At 39.5% G+C, this 20,000-nt stretch overlaps 1 protein-coding gene across 2 annotated transcripts in view; it reads left to right on the top strand.

Moving 5' to 3' along the window:
* The first annotated feature begins 11,975 nt into the window (after positions 1-11,975).
* The window catches only part of LOC137969808 (uncharacterized), a 30,324-nt gene continuing 22,299 nt past the window's right edge, over positions 11,976-20,000 (top strand). For both annotated transcript variants that reach the window (XM_068816182.1, XM_068816181.1), the window contains exon 1: positions 11,976-12,306. In XM_068816182.1, the coding sequence (XP_068672283.1) occupies positions 12,154-12,306 (153 nt within the window). In that variant the 5' untranslated portion in view covers positions 11,976-12,153. The remainder of the gene's footprint in view (positions 12,307-20,000) is intronic.

Here is a 20,000-nt window from a genome sequence, read left to right as displayed (position 1 = left end):
GATTTCCGTCTGAATCCCGATTTTTGGCAGTTTATTATAGCCAGTAGCTTTTTATGATAGTCATCTATCAACGCTGTTGAGGCTGAGTTGTGAAAATTTAAACTTGCCGATTTCATTTTTTTATATTTTTGAGTAGCAATTCCTGGTTTCCTTAGTCTTGACAAAATCTTCAACCAACTGGTCAGTTTCGTGAAAAATGATACCCTATTCTAGACCCAAACGCTCTATATTTACATACCCTTTGCTAGAGTAAACTGCTTGAAAACCATACCCTTCACAGCGGCACATACCTATATAGCCCATATATAGCAGTACCTCCACCCCCCCCCCCCCCCGGGAGATTTTAGCACCATCATGATCGTGAGCCCCCGTGATACATTACGCGGCGAGCTCAGAGCATCGAAAGTATTTTATCGGATAATTTAATTATTTAATGGTGATTATCTGTGACACGTTTCTCAGTTGTTTTAGTTTGCAACGTGCTTCGGATTATACTTACATTCAGGTCTAGGAATAAATATTACGAATGATAATTTTAGGAATAAAGATTGATTATCGCGTTCATACTTTTCTCAGTTGTTTTAGTTCAGCTACGTACTACGCTCTTTCCGGAACATTCAGATTATATTTATTCAGGTCAGCGTTGTAATTAGATTATCGGATTTTCTGTCCCTATGATAATTAATTTTTGTTACTGAGTATTTTTTTTAGCTGTTGGTAAGGTTTCGAGATTTATTTGATAAAGTTATTCAGTTACCAGAAGTTACCGAGATCCGGGAGCTCCCTCGAGTTCTTGTGGGGGTTTTTAAAACCTATTTTTGAAGTCACTAGAAAGTACGGTGCCCGATAAGGGTCTTTCATAGCCTGTTCCAGGCTCTCAGATAGTCGAGAAAACGAAAAGAACTGCGTGTGAAAAGCGAGTGGGGGCTTGGAACCTCGACCCAAGCCCCCACTCGCTTTTCACACTCAGTTCTTTTCGTTTTCTCGACTATCTGAGAGCCTGGAACAGGCTAGGTCATTCACAATAAACCACTTTCGATATATTAAAATTCAGTCCTTAACAAAAGACATCATCTCGAGGCTCTGGGGAATAAACTCATACAAATCCTTGTATTTATTCCCCAGAGCCTCGAGATGATGTCTTTTGTTTAGGACTGAATTTTAATATATCGAAATTGGTCTATTGCACCCTCATTTTCAAAGTTTCGCGACTTTTTTTCGCGACTTTTTGAAGGTCGCGACTTTTTTTCGCGACTTTTGAAAGTCGCGACTTCTGAAAGTCACGCAAAGAGTACCGCAATGAAAACAAAAAGTCGCGAAAAACAAAAGTCGCGAAAAAAAGTCACGAAAAAAAGTCGCTAAACTGTGAAAATGAGGGTGCAATTGTGAATGACCCTTGAAAATGAGGGTGCAATTGTGAATGACCCTTATCGGGTACCGTAGTACAAGGCATTGATTGCATTAAACCATATTCAAGTTTAATCATGTGTTTTTCAATTTTCGAAAGAATGAAATGTGCGAATCGTATTACCATAGACTGGATTGATTTGCATGTGTTGGGAAAGAGAGAATGCTACCCTGCATAATTTTTCTACCCACTACTTTCCATAATTCAATAAATAATTTAGCCTGCAAAATTCAGGGGCACCCAACGAATCTGTTCCTCACATTATCTGTTCCCCAGAGGAATCTTGCTGGCTGGCAAAAATACAGGTTTTTCGATGAGCTGGCTGGGAAATTTTGTTATTGATAGAGGTTTCGCCTGGGAATTACTGACTTTTTCCAGCATTTCAACCCGAGCTGGCTGTAGAAACTCTGAAGACTGAGGACCACTCAAAAAAAAAAAAAAAAAAAAAAAAGAACCCCTTCCCTCTCCCAGAGAGTAGTCACAAATACGACGGCTGGTCAGAGTGATTGCGCTTGCGAAAAAAACCTGTTTTGTCCCGGTTTTGTCGCTTTTGTTTGGTCGTTTCGAATCGAGGGATTTGAAAGCGCGCGGAATTCCTGGCTGGGAAATAAATTTGATCAGCTGGCTGGGAAACCAACCAATTTTATCTAGCTGGCTGGGAAATTTCTTGTGTGTCTTGCTGGGAAAAAGGAACAGATAATGTTTTCCCAGCAACACTGAAAAACACCTGAAAATGCCTTAATAACATTTATTTTCATTAACTGGGGTATAATAATACATTTTACAACAAATTGGTCGTTGGGTGCCCCTGAAAATTAAAAAGAACGGTTATTTTAATAAAGAAACGAAGGAAAATTTGAATTTTCGACTAATTTAAAGGGTCGCATCTTAGCCGGGTGGGATGCCCATTCTCCGTCGTTCCACAACAACGACATTTGGCTTGCTGCCATATGAAATCGATGAAGAAGTTGCAGAAAAGTCAAGTGAAAAGTTCTGTGTCATATGAGGAAAATTAGAACTTTTCCCCTTTGCTGTCGAGGAAGCCCTCGAAACAGACGGATTTCCAATACGTCTATCACACATCCTAATTTGGAGAGAAGATACTACAGATTGCATCACTCAACACCCCATATTTGGGGTAACTGAGTCACACCAAAAACCTAACGATTAACCGAGTACTTTGAGTGAGGGTGCGCACACTCTATGTAAACATGTCCTTTCATTCACAATGCGAAAAAAGATAACGTACAGTACCAAAACGATCGGTTAAAATAATTAACCGCTTCACATGGACCTCTGGCACCTCTGCATCTATTGCATAACATGCACACTATGCAAAAAAGATATGCATAGGTGAAACAGAGAGGAGGCTATTGTAGTCCTGAGACCGCTTTTGTGAACATCTGCGTGACGTGGAAAAAATATATATATCGCAACGAGTAACTACCAGTAGCTCGACACTCGTTCTAGACAACACATAGTGATCAGCGGCCTTTCCCTAAACTAGGGCAGCACGGAAAGCCGAATTAACAGTGATTCAGTGTATAAAACGCTAACGGTCGGCCCACAATTTCTCGCCCCGATGAAGGGCTATCGCTCGAAACGTCTGCTTTCAAATTTCTTTACGGCGGTCAATACCATATACCATATAGGTATATAGATTTACCCAAGCCTAAAAGCGGAGCTCTCGGGTTATTTTCAGCTGTATTTTTTCTTACTGGCCTTACTCAACAAGGAATTTACGAGATAAAACAATTTTGATTTTTTTTTTTTCGTTTTATAGCCTTTACGAAAAGCAATCAAATAAAGAAAACCAAACAAAACAAAGCAATCTAAAACGAGTTTTTTCGTTTCTGCTCTTCTGTGGTCAGATTCAAGATATAAATTAAATTTCCTAAAGATATGCCAAAAATTGCAATACAGAGAAAAAAGAAGCTCTAAACAAATTAAAAATAAATACTCAGCGTTAAGTTTATATCCCTCTGATGCTTGACTCAAATAACAGTGTAGCCACCAGTGTGGTCCTTACCACAGCTATATACCAGTATGTCAAACCTGGATTGAAACCGGCGAAAAATGCAGGATAATTATCTCCAAACCGTTTTCCACCTGAACACGAAACGCGTCGACTGTTAAGTGCTTTTAAGGTAGGCAGGCCGAGTGGTCATGTTGCAGCGACAAAAAGGTGTGTATATATTAACACTGAGGCGACATGTATTAGGGTAGTGTCGGCGGGCACATGTAGCAGGGACAAAATCACAACGAGGCACACACATGAAAATGTTGCGGGTACATGTCCCAGGGATACGTTGCAGCGACATTGTCTCCTCGTGTGAACTGCACTTTTCCAATTGTGCAACACCAATTTGAGGGTGATTTTGTCCCCACGATGTGTCCCAAGAAGTTCAACTTAATGCACAATTGTAAAAGTGTCAGTTCACACGAGGGGACATGTCGCTGCAACATATCCCTGGGACATGTGTACACATGTTGTGATTTTGTCCCTGCTACCTGTCTCCGCTACCCGTCCCTGCTATGTGTCGCCTCAGTTGTGCACAACACAATTTTTTGTGTCGATGCAACATGTCGCTGCAACATGTTCCTGCGACATGAACCCTCATGTCTGCCCATCTTTAGTTGACGTAGTATGGCCGTGTAGCCGCCCCGAGCCACAAAAAGCGCGTGAAAAATTGGCTAGGGCTCTTGTTGAACACTATATTTTATTGGCTGTATAGTGTAAAGCCTCGTTTACGTTTAGGTGTCCTGATTACTTAACAATTATTCCATGAGCGCGCGTTAGATAAGAGATGCTAAATAGCCAACGAGGTGATACTGATTAGTTTTACAATTTTTTTCTTCGTTTTCTCCATGTGGTAATCGGTGGTAAGCACAATGGTACAGAACGCATGCGCATTATTGATATAATTGTTGTTAGCTGTAGACAGCCCAAACACGACTCCTATTGGTCAAGATAAGAAATTCAAAGGGCTCAGAGCTTTGCTGTAACGCGTACGTCTTTCAAAGACCTATCTTTTCTATATGAAATAAGGGGAAGGCTTTTAAAGATTTCTCTTTGATGGCTGCTTTTGAATAAGATGCCATTTGTTCATAAGAATATGTTTGAGATTACGCACTGATGGACGATATTCTGTAACAAACGGCAAAATTACTAAACCGAAAAAAGAAAGAAAAAAAAAAAAAACAAAACACGAAACTAATAAAGAAAAAATACTGTTTGGGGTCCCCCGTAGCACTTTCGATCCACAGAGGGAGAGGTTAATCGGTCCCTGAGCCATACGTAACTTGGCTTATGAATATAACACTACCTCGTCTCCTACAAATATATCCATATGCTATACAGTGCCTTCCCATACTTTCCACTATAAAATTAGGTCAGACAGATCTCAAATTAGTTAGTACTCGAAAAAAAGAGAGAAGAAAACAGTCGAAAATCAAGAAATTACATTCCTTCGAAAAAGCAATTCTTGTTTTGACCCGAAAGCCTCGTTTTTACGCCTTCTGAAACTACCACCTCTGAGACGTGGGCCTCAACTGTAGCAGCTATTACAAACTCTGGTTTGATTGGCCATTGGGTTTCCTGTCTAGTGAGGAGTTATTGAACTCCGTCAGAAGTCTTAATACCGGAAAGTCACCCGGATCTGATGGGCTGTCGGTGGAACTTTATTTACATTTTTGGGAGTCTTTGAGTCCCTTTTTGCTCTGTGTTGCTAATAGATGTTTTGCTGACGGCGAATTATGTCCCTCAATGATGGGCAGTGTCACCCGCTTGATTTTTAAGAAACGTGGTGACGTCAAGCATTTAAAGAATTGGCGGCCCATCTCTCTTTTGAATGTAGATTACAAGATAATTTCTAAAGCAATTACTTTGCGCCTCTCTAAAGTCCTTGAGCACATTATTCACCCGGACCAGACCTGCTCTGTTCCGGGCCGAAGCATTTTTTCAAATATTACCCTTTTGCGTAATGTCCTTGACTACATTCAATGGACTGACGAGTCTGCCATTTTGATAAGTCTTGACCAGGAGAAAGCGTTTGATCGAGTCAATCGTCCTTTTCTTTTAAAGCTCCTTCAGGTTTATGGTTTCGGCCCTGATTTTTGTCGATGGATTTCCACCTTTTACAACGGCGCATTCATGCAAATTACTCTGAACGGTTGGCTCACTGATGGTATTTCCCTTGAGCGTGGGGTGCGTCAGGGGGACCCTCTGTCTCCCTTGCTTTATGTTCTTTGCGTGGAGGTCTTGGCCTCCCTCATCCGCAGCTCTCCTGGGATTGAGGGGTTTCTCCTTCCTGGTGCAAAAGGATTGCAGGCGCGTGTTCGCCTGTATGCTGATGACACCACGGCGATCCTCAGAAATCTTCGATCCTTGACCAACCTTTTTGATTGCGTCAGCAAAATGGTTCTGGCGCCAAGCTTAATCGTACTAAAACTGAAGCAATGTGGTTAGGGGCCTGGAGAAGTCGTTCTGATGAGCCACTTGGCCTCACTTGGGTTAAGAAAATAGGATCCTTGGTGTCATCTTCGGCACTATCTCTACCGAACATTTGCAATGGCAGCCCAAGCTTGAGAAATTGGAGAAATCCCTCAATCTCTGGAAATCTAGGTCCTTGTCCTTGCCTGGCAAGGCTCTTATTATTAAAGATCGAACAAAGTTGGATTGAAGGCTCCAACTTTGCTCGATCCAACATTGTTCGACAGTTTGGCCGCCCATGTTGGAAGATGTTCGTCCAACATTTTTTGCTCGATCAAATGTTGGATAGAGTTTTCCTTGTATGAATACGTCTTTTCCGTCCTAAAACAACTTCCGCAGCATAACGCTTCGCCACATTTTCAAATTTTGCGCCAACTTAAACTTGAATTCGTCAAGCAATGTTGGATAGTGTTTTGCCACTACTTCAACATTTACATCCAACAATGTTGCATGTGGGATCTAACTTTGTTCGATAGTTTGGCCAGGGCTTAATATGCTTGACCATGCTTGGCGATCTTTGGCTTCTGGACGGTTTTTGGGCCGTGGAGAATGGACTTATAATCTAGTTGTACATTTAAATCCTTGTAACCTTTTGTCCCTGCGCTGTTCGCGGTGTCCGCTATCAGGGGCTCTACTTAGGGAATTTGCGCTGTTCATGGACTCTACCGTTAGGGCCCCGCGCTCTGGCGGCTAGCTGCTTACTCCGGCTTTTGGTTTCAATCTGTTTTTCTGTGCTTCCTCTTCTTTAGTGGCGTGTGTTTGTAAATAGCTTGTTTTAGTTTTCATTGGAAATAAAGGTTGTCTTTCACAAATAAAAAAATAAAAAAAAAGGCTGCTAATTGACCGGGTGAAATGGTTGTGCGCATGCGTGATGTGTTGGCCACACCGGGTTGTTAAACCGGGTTGGTGTTAGCGTGTGTCATCTTGCTTTTATTGTTGAGAATTTTTCCCCTTCAACATGGAATGTACCCATAACTAAAAATGTTAATCGGGTTCTATAAAGAAAAAAAAGATTCCGGTGCTGGGATAACAAAGCAACCCAAAAGATGGCATGATCTTTCCGACGTGGTTTAATGTATTCTTCGTCATCTAACTTCAGCTCTAGAAGAGCTAAAAGATTTTCTTCCTTTGACCTTTGCTGTGTTCAGTGGTCCGACATATTGGATCTCAAAAATACCGGTAGGAGCAAGCGCCTGTCGCTTCGACTTGTCTGAAAGCAGCACACAAAGAGCGTCTTTTGGCGCACGTGTGTGCCCATCAGTTGTGATCACGTGGAAAGACTGGGGAGAGAAAGTCCTCATCCCCAGGCTACTCTTTCTTTTCAACGCGACGATAAAACGCCTGTAACAAACAAGGTTTCGCATTGACACAAGGTTAGCTTGAATGAGCCACAATTATAAATTCGAGAATAAATTAAAAGGAGAAAGTCTTTTATTTCCTGAAGTTAATTCGGAACTTGATCCGCCTACTTTTCGGTTTTTCTTTCTCAAGCAATTTTTGTTTCAAACACCATTCCTCCACCATTCTTTTTATTTTGTCTTTTGATTTAGCCTTACCCCTCAGAAATTATCCTCAATAAATATCTATCATGTTTTTTTCTTTTCATCTTTCCTCGCTGTTTAGAGTTTGATGATGTTCAGAGATTTCTTCTTTCCCTTCCCTTTTCGAAAAAGGACAAATTAAAAAAAAAAAAAAAAAAAAAAACCTAGTCAAGCGTTTATCAGTAACTACAATTGTAGGTCCTGGTTCATGTTAATTTTCGACATTACCTAGGGCATATCAAAGTATTATGTTGAGCAGGTGGCTTCATTACCAAATAAAAAACAACACGTTCATTTCTTAAAATGTGCATGTTTTCTGTGTCATCTCTGCTTTTTTAAGCTTCAAAAAGCTTTAAATAATAATGATATTGCTAATAATACCTCAAAACAAATAAACCAAAAAGAAAAAAAAAAACACAAGAAAGGAAAATCTGTCTTTTTGGAGTTATCAAAATGTTAATTATTTCAAACGTATTTGCAAAATTAAAATCGAAGACGTGTGAGTACAACAGGAGTCAAGGTCTACTACGAGACGGAGTCACGTCAGGAAGTTTCGAATCAACAGGAACTTAATTACATGGTCCCTTACTCTTTCCTCTTCCAAGAAAAGTGAGATAGAACCTATGGTTTATTACAAATATCCGCAAAGCCGGAATGGAACAAAAGCAAGAACAAGTTCATTTCCACTTTAAAATTAATTTTTGCCACTCTAATTTACACTTTTTTGTTTAGAGGGAAAAAGGTTATTTAAATGATGAGAATAGAGTACAGATCACCCAAAATAACTTCATGAGGTAAAAATAATAACTTTATTTCTATAGCGGTATATGCAAAAAGCTCTACATCGCGTAAGAATCGAGAATTAAACCAAGCCAAGCTATACAAAAGAAAAGTTAACATAACCTAAATAAATAAAAAGAATAAATACACAGGGAATTATCATTAGATCTAAAAAGATATCTCTTTGGTCTATTCTTAAAAACCGAAACCGACGGACTAAATTTAATGTCCATGGGTAAGGCCTTCCATAGCCTAGGCGCAGCGACTGAAAAGGCTCTGTCTTTTAAGTTTTCTGCAAGGAGGTCTTAGGTATAAGTAAAAAATATTCGTCGGTGGTCCTTACTCGGATGCTAAGTAATTTAGTGATTTATAAGTGATTAACAGAAACTTATGATAACTCTCTGCTCAACCTCTTTTGCTACAGGGGATCGAAATCGAATCATTTTTGGTTCGCTGTGAAATTTGGCGTGTTTACTGGGGAGATATGGCCCCAGTTTCCCTGGAAAACTCGACTTTGTAGCTTTCAGTACGCCTACACAACCGGCATTCTACTTCAGGCAATAGCCATGCGAAGGCGAAATTTTCAACCTATCGCTGAAAAGCTAAGATTATTTTCGCAGCCGTAAACTCGCCACGTATTGTTGTCATTACACAGGATTGTGTTTTCGCTCAAAACATTCGCTTGTTCTTGCTCCAAATCTTACATATTTACCTTGATTTACATGTCTAGCGAATTATTTTATCCTCTGGGATGAATGTTCCGTCGAAAAATCGGTGATTTGGGTGATTTTTGGCCTACAGAGGTCAATTATTCGTAATGCGAACGCTTCTGTTGCCGTTAGCAACGGGTCGCAAATTTGACACTTTTATTGCATTATCATATTACGCACTGATCGCTAATCCGATTACTCCTAAAAATCCAAAAATATTCGTGCCTCATCAAATCTTGGTCCAAGAAAGCTGATAAAATGAGGAACATTTTTGGTGGTCATTAAAAAATTTGTAATTGACGTTGAAATGACCAAATTTGTGTGGAAAACTGATTTTAATGTTATTTCTTTGTTAAGTTTTTTCTTTCAACTGCCATTTTTATAAAATGTTGTAGTTCTATGTAAAGAAGTTATATGTTTTTGGAAAGCTTATTTTCGTAGCTTTAAAATGATGTATTTCTTTCCCCCTAACTGAAAATACTTTTGGAGAAAAAGAGCATTTTTTTGTGATGGCTGACTTCGCGCGGCCATATTTGGAAAGTACTTTGGAGAAAAAGAGTTAATTAATTACCTTAAGGGGCTGTGTCACGCAATTTTAGACAATTTCAGCACTGATCGAATGGTCATAGAATTAACTAAAATATCAAATGATAACTGTTCAAAACTATAGAAGAACTCTAGCAAAACACAGCGAAGCCAAGAAGGGACATGGATGGACAAAACTGGAGAGGATTGAAATGGATTGAATTTGGGTAAATTTGAAAAACGTCGGCCCATCTTTTTTCAAATTTATATCAGTCTATATCAAAATGTCATTTACACAACTGGAAAATCATTCTCAGTTGTTATGTGGCCGTGATTTTGAAAATGAAAGACCGTCTTGCTCTGCCAATTTGACGTTTTGAGCTCATAATTTAAAACAAAATTAAACAAAATTACCTAAAATAGCGTGACCTAGCCCCTTTAACAAACAACCTGGAGCATATAGGACCTAGTCAACTGAGCTACAAGGCTCGCAGCACCGGAGTCAATTCTGAATACGTTGAAGCTTTTGAATTTTGGAGAGCCTACGAGCAGTGAATTACAGTTATCCAAACAACAGATCACAAAACCGTGAACAAGGATCTTTGTTTAACCGTCAGGTACCCACGTATCTTAGCAATATTTGTCAGATGGAACTGGGCAGGCACAGAAGTTACATCTTTGAAATTGGACCAAGGGGGACAGTAAATAGGACTGTGACCCAAGGAAGCAAGAGGCGACTCAGAAAGAAGAAGAAGTAACATCCAACTAACTTGATTTATCGAGTTAATTAAGACAGTGCAAAGTGACCTATTGTAGAAGAAAACTGAGCCCATATTTATAATCAGGAGCTCATCATTGATGGACCTTTGAATGATGCAGAGTAGTTAGGAACGTAATAGTGTTCTGTTAACATCCCACGATTAATTAACGCTTTTGATTTTATTTAAGAGATTAAAAAAAAACGCCGGGAAGAAATGGAGTTTGCTGCATGTTATATAGTTGCATATCGTAAAATTCGAATCGCGCCATTTCTAAATTATGCTGGGCTAGCTCTCAGCAGGCGAGGACCACATTGTAAATTACTCGTGATACCTAAAGGTGTACCGAGTATTGATTAAGAATTAGGACGCGGGGATTTCATTAGTTAAAAGCTATACGTGATAACCCCTAGGGAGATGTTGTAATTGAAAATGTAAGCATCTTCGAGATGCAAAACAAACTTGCGAACACACAAACTTTAAATCTGGCAAAGCGAATGAAAGGATCCTAAATTAAATAAGAAAATTTTCCACCTTAGTGATATTGGGATAAACTGCCTGAAACGTTAAATTGTTGCAAAATCCTCGTTATCTCTGTCTTCGTTAATTGGTATTGTAGCCATGCGGAGTGCGGGGGCAACCAAAAGCGATGGGAGCTGTGTTTGGGGTTTCAATGAGAAACTTTTAATTAATGACGTTCGCCGATTAAGAAACTGAAGTCCATGTTCTGAGTGAAAGCTCAATAGCGGCTAAAGATTGGAAATGCTGGATTCAGTCTTCTAGGAATGTTATGAATATTAAGATAGTTAATCTAAATCTTGCTTGTTGACAACGTGATGAATGCGTCATGCAGTACAGAACTCCCAGCAGCGGTGTGTTGGAAATGCCTGAATTTTTCTTTTCTTTCAGCTGTTCTATGTGTGAGCATCATCCGTGGGGCGAAGCATCATCCGCGGATGTTAATTTTAAAATTGTCTCATGGCCCTCATTTTAGCTAGGCCTAGGCCCTGTTTGCAAGGAGGGAGAGTAACCTTAGTGCCAGGGTTACCCTAGCAACCCTACCTGTAAAATTTTGCTTGTAAACCCGGGCTATCTTTCACCCTCCTGCTAGGGTAACCCTAGAGGGAGGTCACCGCATTACTCACAACACTGCTATGATTTCGAAACTTGCAGCTGGTTGCCTGTGTAGCTTGAAAGAGAAGGGCTAAATTTTACGTGGCCACATTCATGATTACAAGACTGGTTTTCTCAAGTTTTCTCTCTCGCTGCGGTAGTTTCACTCTCCCTTGGCCAACTGTTTATGTCACCCCTGCATTGCGTAAATTCAAGTTATTTCCGATCCAGTATGCTGCATGACTGTATCTCAAATGGTTTCAAAAGGTACTGACTCCAAAATATCATCCTCCGCTTTCGGATCACGTAAAAATTCACCAGGTGTTTTTAAATAGCTTTCTTCTTGTGCCCTTATGTGTATTTTACTACATTGATTGTTTGCATTGTCATTTTCAAATGATTTAATGATACTTAAAATAGATATATTTTTTTTATGGGAAGCTTATTTTATAAGCTTTAAATGATGAGTGCTTTAGACATCGAGACTACGAGAGAGAAATTTTTTCGCGCGGATGGCTTTTAGGAAATGAGTTAAATTAAGAAATACATTTTATGGTAAGGGCCTCGTGCATTTAGTTTCCCATGTGCATTGTTTCGTGTTAATCTCCTTTGGAATCGAGGCAGATTCTTATGACGTGTTACGACCTTGAGTGCATTATTAACATAATTAAATGTCAGTCACGAATTTTCGACAGTTCTTTTGTCGAGTCGCCCGTCGACTTGTTTCAAGTTGGAGTGGGAACGAATCCTCGTTGTTTTTACCCACTGGACAATCTACCATTTGAAGCCAAGCCGAGAATCCATTCCCAAAGGTATTCGATGAAAAATGACACCTATAGTGGGCTGGCTCTCCTTCTTGTGTTTAATACACAATTCGATGGTAAAGGGCGAAGATCATTCTCTTGATGATGGTACATCTCGCCATCCTTCTTCATTTTGCCATTTTCTTTGCACGCAGAGGACTAACCCTTTGGAAAAGGTAGGGAACAATTTGAATCTCGAATTGGTTAGTTCGTTTATTTTCATGGTGTATTCTGAATGTTAAGAAATGTACACAAGATCATTCCTTTAACATGCAAAGAAACACTTCTAGCTGTAGGTCGGTATACAACGTGCAATCAGACATCGAAAAAGGTACATTACCTCGAGAAATCCCAGATGGAATTTAATTTCATTGTTTTGTTAGAACTTCAGGAACTGAAAACTTTCATTACTACTTATTTTGTTCGATTTGTCCAATGCGACAGGAAGTCGATTACACGTTCAATGGAGACGAACGATAACAAGTGGAGGGACTATAAAATTTGAGAATTTTGTTAGGGTTTAGGTCGCCACATTCCGTCATCTTTTTATGCCAGATGAAAAATTGGCTTCTCATTAATTTTCGTGTAGGATGATGATTATTTCGGGAAAGTATGTGATGCGACCTATAAACATCTTCGGCAATGTCGTTTTTCAGTTGCATCTCGAAAATCGCATTACTGTCACCTCTTTGAGAATCAGACAGTCATCAAGAACGTGATGCATACATCGTGCTTTGTTTGGGTGACACAGCAGCAAAATAAGTAAGAGTTGTGCTTGTATTTTAGCGGAGAGGGTTCGAAGGTTGTGGATATTGGCGATGTTTAATAATAAAAAATAAAAGGCAGATTTAGTCCTTTTACAGAGCACCAAAGCCGATTAAGCTTTTCAGGTCTTGATGTTTCCGAAGTGCAACAAACCCGCAAAAAATGGGCGGGATATATACTGAGATGCAATGTTGTTTGATGCCGTGTTTTTTTGTCTGTGTGTGCCGTGAGTCACGCGATGCATCAATTATTTTACACCCCTTGTGGTTTATGTCCTCTGCAATTGTTAAAGGAGAGCAGTATGTTTTGTCGATAGATTTTATCAGCCATTCTGACAATAAATATGGTTTACATAGACAACTATATTCGGATGAGTGGAAACGAAAGCAAAAACCGTCGTCTATGTTTAACCAGATTGCGACATATCCGATGTGACTGAGGTGTTAGATACCCGTGTTTGTTAGAACGAAATCTCTCGCCTGGGACCACGCTGCGTAGTTGGGGTTATGGAGCGAAAAAGAACGTGGCGAAAAATAATTGGCGAGCGAAGCGAGCAGACTTCTCCGCTTGGCTCGCTTCGCTCGATAATGTATTTTCGCTAGGTTTATTTTCGCTCCATAACCCCACTGGGGAGCGTGATTCCAGGCTTCGAAATCTCGAATGTTTTGTACCGGAATCTGTACTCGGCTTACGAAACATTCGATGCCAATTATAGTTGAGTTCCCCTGAAAAGGCTTGTTTTTTTTTTTTAAGCTAGCACAAGAGATGCATTTACGACGGACACCCTGTACTCATTTGCGTTTGAAATTTTAATTATGAACAGAGACAACAAACCTCTGTCATTGCCATGAGCCAGAATCATGAAATGTCATATCGAGTTACGTGTGCTGGCAAAAAGAAAGTTGACCTTGTTTAATGTCCAACCACACTTCGCTGTGCTGAAAAGGCTCATCCCCTTGACCTACAATATAGTCATTAGATTTTGCTGCATGATTTCACAGTTGATAGTGCCCCGGTGACAAAATTCTCACCTAATATTGTGCCGACTTTATAAGACTCAACTTCTCCATCCATTTCATGCCGGTCCACTGCGTTGAAAGATACATTTGCAAAAAATTTTTGCAAAATTTGCGTGGTTTTCCAATGATCAAAAGAATCTTAAAATTATTACACCTTTCACGGCATCATTCTCGTTGCTGCTGTTAAGTTCCTTTTTTTCAGATCACTTCGAAATGACTCCCATTCTTGGGAAGAAATAAACAAACAGAAAATAAATATCGTGCATCATATTAACGATATTTGACGTACTGACTGGGTTGATAAGAATCTCCTTTTTTTTCCAGCGGAGGATGAACATTTTAATTTTGTTTGATTGCGATTTCAACTACAAAGCGTTCTGGTTTTGTTCTAACTAAGGCTCAATACTCAACTCAGACGTTATACTTCTCATTATATCCAAGGAATCAACACTGACTTCAAACTGACTTCGACAAGTACAATAATATCTACATTTACTCAGGCAGAGTATATTTGCTCGCATGTTCTTAAATTTATGGTAAATTGTGCTCTCAGTGCTCTTGTAAAGAAAGGGGTGTTTTTCTTTTTATCTTAGAGCGCAAGTTTAAGTGAAAAGCCGACATTCAAAACGTAGATTACTTTGTTGTTTTTATAATGCGATGGTCGAGGATGATACGAAAGTGGTTTTCTTGTTTGATATACCTGGTAGGCTCTTAAAGTTGTTCTAAATCTTAGACAAAATCATGTAATCGACTGATCTTGGCTTGGACGAGTTATGACGTACATAGAATGATAGATAAAGATGAAACAACGGCCATCCACACTAGAGTGGACTGAAAACGGAGATATGCGTTTTTGTTACCAGGCTTTGTTTACTAGTCTTGGCGTGCGAGAAAGTGGGGCATTCATACAAATATGACGTCACATGTATCCGTTTTCGCGGTGCATGCAAGAACGATAGACCTCCGTTTTCAAAAAGCGTTTTCGAAAACCACCGTTTTCGTGGACCTCCGTTTTCGATCGTTTTAGTGTGGACGGATATATAAACGGATGTTTTCGAAAACGCATTATTGCGGACGGGGGCTGAAGAATTAATGCTGCCGACTGTGTGTTGTAAGTTCGATGTAAGGTAAATGGGTTTTGTTAAGAGAATCGATTTTTCTTAGTGTAAGGATGGGTACATTCTAAGCATGTATGTCAATTCAACTTCACCTTTCTTTGAAAAAAAAAAACTTCTTTAGATGTATAGCCCGTTGAGGGAGAGGCATTGCCTTGGCTAGAGTTGATACCAACTTTTGTGGGTCAATATGTTGGGTAATTAACAATTCTTCCATGAGCGCGCGTTGGATATGAGATGGTAAATAGCCAACGAGGCGCGTAGCGCCGAGTTGGCTATAACCACTCTCATCAGGGGCACCCAACGACCAATTTGTTGTAAAATGTATTATTATACTCCAGTTAATGAAAATAAATGTTATTAAGGCATTTTCAGGTGTTTTTCAGTGTTGCTGGGAAAACATTATCTGTTCCTTTTTCCCAGCAAGACACACAAGAAATTTCCCAGCCAGCTAGATAAAATTGGTTGGTTTCCCAGCCAGCTGATCAAATTTATTTCCCAGCCAGGAATTCCGCGCGCTTTCAAATCCCTCGATCCGAAACGACCGAACAAAAGCGACAAAACCGGGACAAAACAGGTTTTTTCCGCATGAATCGCTCTGACCAACCGTCGTATGTTTGTTTTGTGACTACTCTCTGGGAGAGGGAAGGGGTTCTTTTTTTTTTTTTTTAGTCTTCCTCAGTCTTCAGAGTTTCTACAGCCTGCTTGGGTTGAAATGCTAGAAAAAGTCAGTAATTACCAGGCAAAACCTCTCTCAATAACAAAATTTCCCAGCCAGCTCATCGAAACACCTGTATTTTTGCCAGCCAGCAAGATTCCTCTGGGGAACAGATAATGTGAGGAACAGATTCGTTGGGTGCCCCTGTCTCATATCCAACAAGCGCGAATGGAATAATTGTTTTATTAAATTCCTTAAACTCCAAAAGTTTGGAAGTACGAAATACGAGCGAAAAAAGAGAGAAAATCCTAGCGAAATCGAAAAAAGTTGATGAAGATGCGATGTTGTGTAATACCTCGTGGTCAGACAGACGCAGGCTCATCACAAAAACATTTCTTACCTTTTCGCGTATCTCTAAGCTTCGAAAGCGATCCAAACTTTCCACAAAAACGTTTTTCTTTTGCTTTATACCGAAAGAAATTTCGCTTTCTGGCGTAAACGTTTTTAGTTTAGCAACGCTAAGCGCAATCATTTACCATATAAGGTCAAACTAAGGTATATGAGCTGATAACCGAGATTGAGTGAACCAATCAGAGCACGAGAATTGCATTATCCGAGGTTGAGAATTTAATAATTAACAATTATTCCACCAGCACGCGTTGGATATGAGATGAGAGGTTGTCAAGGAGACGCGTGCGTAGCATCGAGTTGTACTAGTAAATCCATCTCATATCCAGCAAGCGCCAATCTTCCCTACGTTACTTTGTAAAAACACAAAAAAAATTGAAGAGCCCGGTAAAATGGCTTACACTACGGTGGCCCATATATGCAGTGCATAAATATTGATCTTAATACATTGATTTAACTTATTCAGTTCACAATTTCATTTTCTATTACACTGGCATGTTTTTTAGTGCACAAATGTATTTTTTAGTGCACAATTGTATTTTTCAGTGCACAAACATATTTTTTTAGTGCACAAATAAGTTTCCCAGTGCACAAATATATTTTTCAGTGGTCAAATGTATTTTTCAGTGCACAAAATTATTCCTGGAACCCAATGGCCGAAAGACCCTGGGAATAGACTGTCTTGATGAGCTCCTGACTGTCATTGATCAGTTCGTTGCAAATAGAAGCCATCTTTAATCGATTGAGTGTAGTGGAGATTTAAGAAACAAGCATAGAATAGAATGGATGAATTGCTCAGGTACTATTTTGAAAAGGGGTTTTCGTACAAAAATATGTTGTTGTTTTTATCAAAGTATCACAACACCGAAATGTCCATGCGAAGTCTTTAGCAACGATTGCATGATATGGGATTAAAACGAAGAAATATTTCTTAAAAACCCCCAGGAAATACGGCGCGAAATAGTTAAGAATCTGACCGGGTCGGGATTTTCAAGAGGATATCGTTCGCATTGTCATGCCCTCATGTTAAAAGGTATTCAAAGGCTTAAGTACCACGACGAGTGGTAGGGGAGCTTTGTCGCGAACTCGACCCTGTTGGCTGTCATGAAAGAAAGACTCACCGGCTCAAGGGCGTAGCTAGGGGGGGGGGGGGGGAATTCCTGGGGTGCCCTTGACCCCCCCTTTGTAAACCGTCTGTTTGACACAGTGTGACCCCCCCTTTGAAAAATCCTGGCTACGCCCATGCACCGGCTACAGAGGCGCCAGTATACGAATCCCGGACCTAATTTCGCATTGCATACCGATGGTAAGATAAACTTAAACCGTATGGTTTCCTATACATGGGTGTGTTGACGGATTCAGGCGAAGGATGCTTTGGTTGAAGGTTTCACGAACAAATATTCCAAACCTTTGCCGCAATGCCGGCAACACATGCTCGACCAATCAAAGATTCCTTCTGTTTGTGACGAAACTGATCGAAAGCGAGTAAGCGCGGCAAACAACGCGGCCAGGCCTCAATGACAGTCTATTCCCAGGGTCTTTCGGCCATTTTTAGCTCATTGGGTTCCAGGAATAATTTTGTGCACTGGCAAACTTATTTGTGGACTGGCATATATATTTGTGCACTGAAAAACATATTTGTGTACTGAAAAATACATTTGTGCACTAAAAAATATATTTGTGCACTGAGAAATATATTTGTGCACTAAAAAATATATTTGTGCACCGAAAAATACATTTGTGCACTAAAAAATATATTTGTGCACTGAGAAATATATTTGTGCACTGAAAAATATATTTGTGCACTAAAAAACATGCCCGTGTATTAGAAAATGAAATCGTGAACTGAATAATATAAATTAATGAATAAAGATAAATATTTATGCACTGAAATTGTTATCTGTGCATTGCATATATGTGCCACCGTAGCACAGCATAATGGCTAAGCCAATAAAAACTCGGCACTGCATTATCGAATGATCTAGTTTTTGATCAATATCGATAGTCTTTAACGCCAACCACTATCCAAAATTCGCCCCTCAAGGTTTATCTTTCAGAGATAGTTCTCCGAAACGCTTCCTTTTTCGTTAATCAAGCCGCTGACAAAATATTTGCAGTGGTCCTTCTGCCTTCAATACGGTGCTAATTGGAAGACCACCTCTTTGTTTACTTTGCTATAATTGAGTGGTTTTACGTATGACTAATATAATCTTTGGGCGGCCATTGAGACTTCTCTACCGACAAGATAACGAAATTGCTTTGATGGGCTGTGTAAATGAAGACATGTTTTTGCAGACACTTAAGCGACATAATGAATTTTTTGTGTGTGTTTATTATGAAAGTGTCACAAAATTTGTCAATGTTTTGAAACATCGCAATTTATTCCACTCGATCAACGTTGGCGCACAACCGTGGTTTTGTGTATTTTGAGAACAGAAGCTCTTTCAATGTTTAGATAGGAATCGCGAAGCAGCGGTTGCATCAGCTGCTCCTCGAGAAACTCCGAACTTCCTACTTTTCTTCTTGCTTCACAACGCGATAGAAGCACGTTAAATCATGAAGCCACCGTTAAATTTATATTTGGACTTGTATGACCTGTTTGTCATTTCCAGACTAACAGCGTTCCCTAATACAAGGACAATAATAACGTTTAGCTAACGATAATGCCGTTTAGCTAACGTCGAAACGTCGTCGCTTTTTAGCAAATCTTTTAGCATTTTTTTAATCTTAAAATGATTTTAAGAAATGTTTTATCGCAATTTTTTATAGTCAAATGTTTTTCGAAATCACTTCTTGTTCGTAATAAAATTAATGAAAATTAATTTCCTCCTCGGGGAAAGGGAATAAATTAAGGAGAATCGCTGTAAGGAACAAATACAAGGAACCTGGTTTTTCTTAGGATAAAATGATTAACTGAAATATTGTTTATGATTTATTTGAAGCTCTGTGAAATGTAATCGAGACGAATTTGTTTCCAAACTCGGCACTTGGCACTCCATGGAACGATATATTAAGCTAGCAGCGTCGGAATTAGTAATTTACGTGTTTTCACCTGAGGGAAGAACTACGTAATGACTATTTGTTGCTGCACTCCAGGTCTCTCAAGCTCTTGCTCTTAAAGCGAGAAATTACACCCTGGGGCTTTGAAGGGAAGGTAGGTGAGTGTTAAAGGGAAACCAGCCGGAAACTAAGGGTGGCGACAAATGGCATAAGACAAATAATGTCTTGTATACCATGGGCGTACAAATCAAAAGATGCTCATACGTTCCGAATTAGGGGACGGATGTAACATGAACTTAGGTTTTAACTGAAAGAAAAGACAAAGCAGTTAAATTTAGACAACTTATATTATATTTCTGAGAAGCACACACAGCTGCACACACGTCGGGCTAACACGTACGAAACGCTTGACACAAATTGGAGATATCTATGATATTATGAATCTTTAATTATCTGTGTATAAAACTCAAAACTGAAGATCCGAGTCCTAGATGGGAAGTTTGAAGCTTCGAGCTTCGGAACATCGAATGCCCACCTCACTGAGTTATCTATTAATAATTTGTTTTCATCACCACCTTTAAGAATTTTTCATCTCTACAGAAACGACAACTTGCCTTTTTCTGTTTTTACTGTGGATTTTTTTTACGTTTTTCCTGCTTTTACGGAAATTAGTTTTGGTATATGGCGCTCGAGGAATTCATTGTAACTTGGTATTAAGGTAAGAAAAGGGTATTATGTCTCGAATTAAAGGAGGAATGGAAACACATGAAAACTTTGAATTAACAAGACCCCACCCAAGCTGTGGTCAAACTATAGACTTTTACCTAGGTTAAACCGATTTACCAAGGGCAAATTCATTTTACCTAGGTAAAAAATTCTGGGAAGGTCACACCACTGAAACACTA

This window comes from Montipora foliosa, chromosome 9 (assembly GCF_036669935.1).
Source record: "Montipora foliosa isolate CH-2021 chromosome 9, ASM3666993v2, whole genome shotgun sequence".
Lineage (NCBI taxonomy): Eukaryota > Metazoa > Cnidaria > Anthozoa > Scleractinia > Acroporidae > Montipora > Montipora foliosa.
The sequence above is the reverse complement of the archived record's forward strand: the minus strand, read 5'-3'. Positions and strand labels throughout refer to the sequence as shown.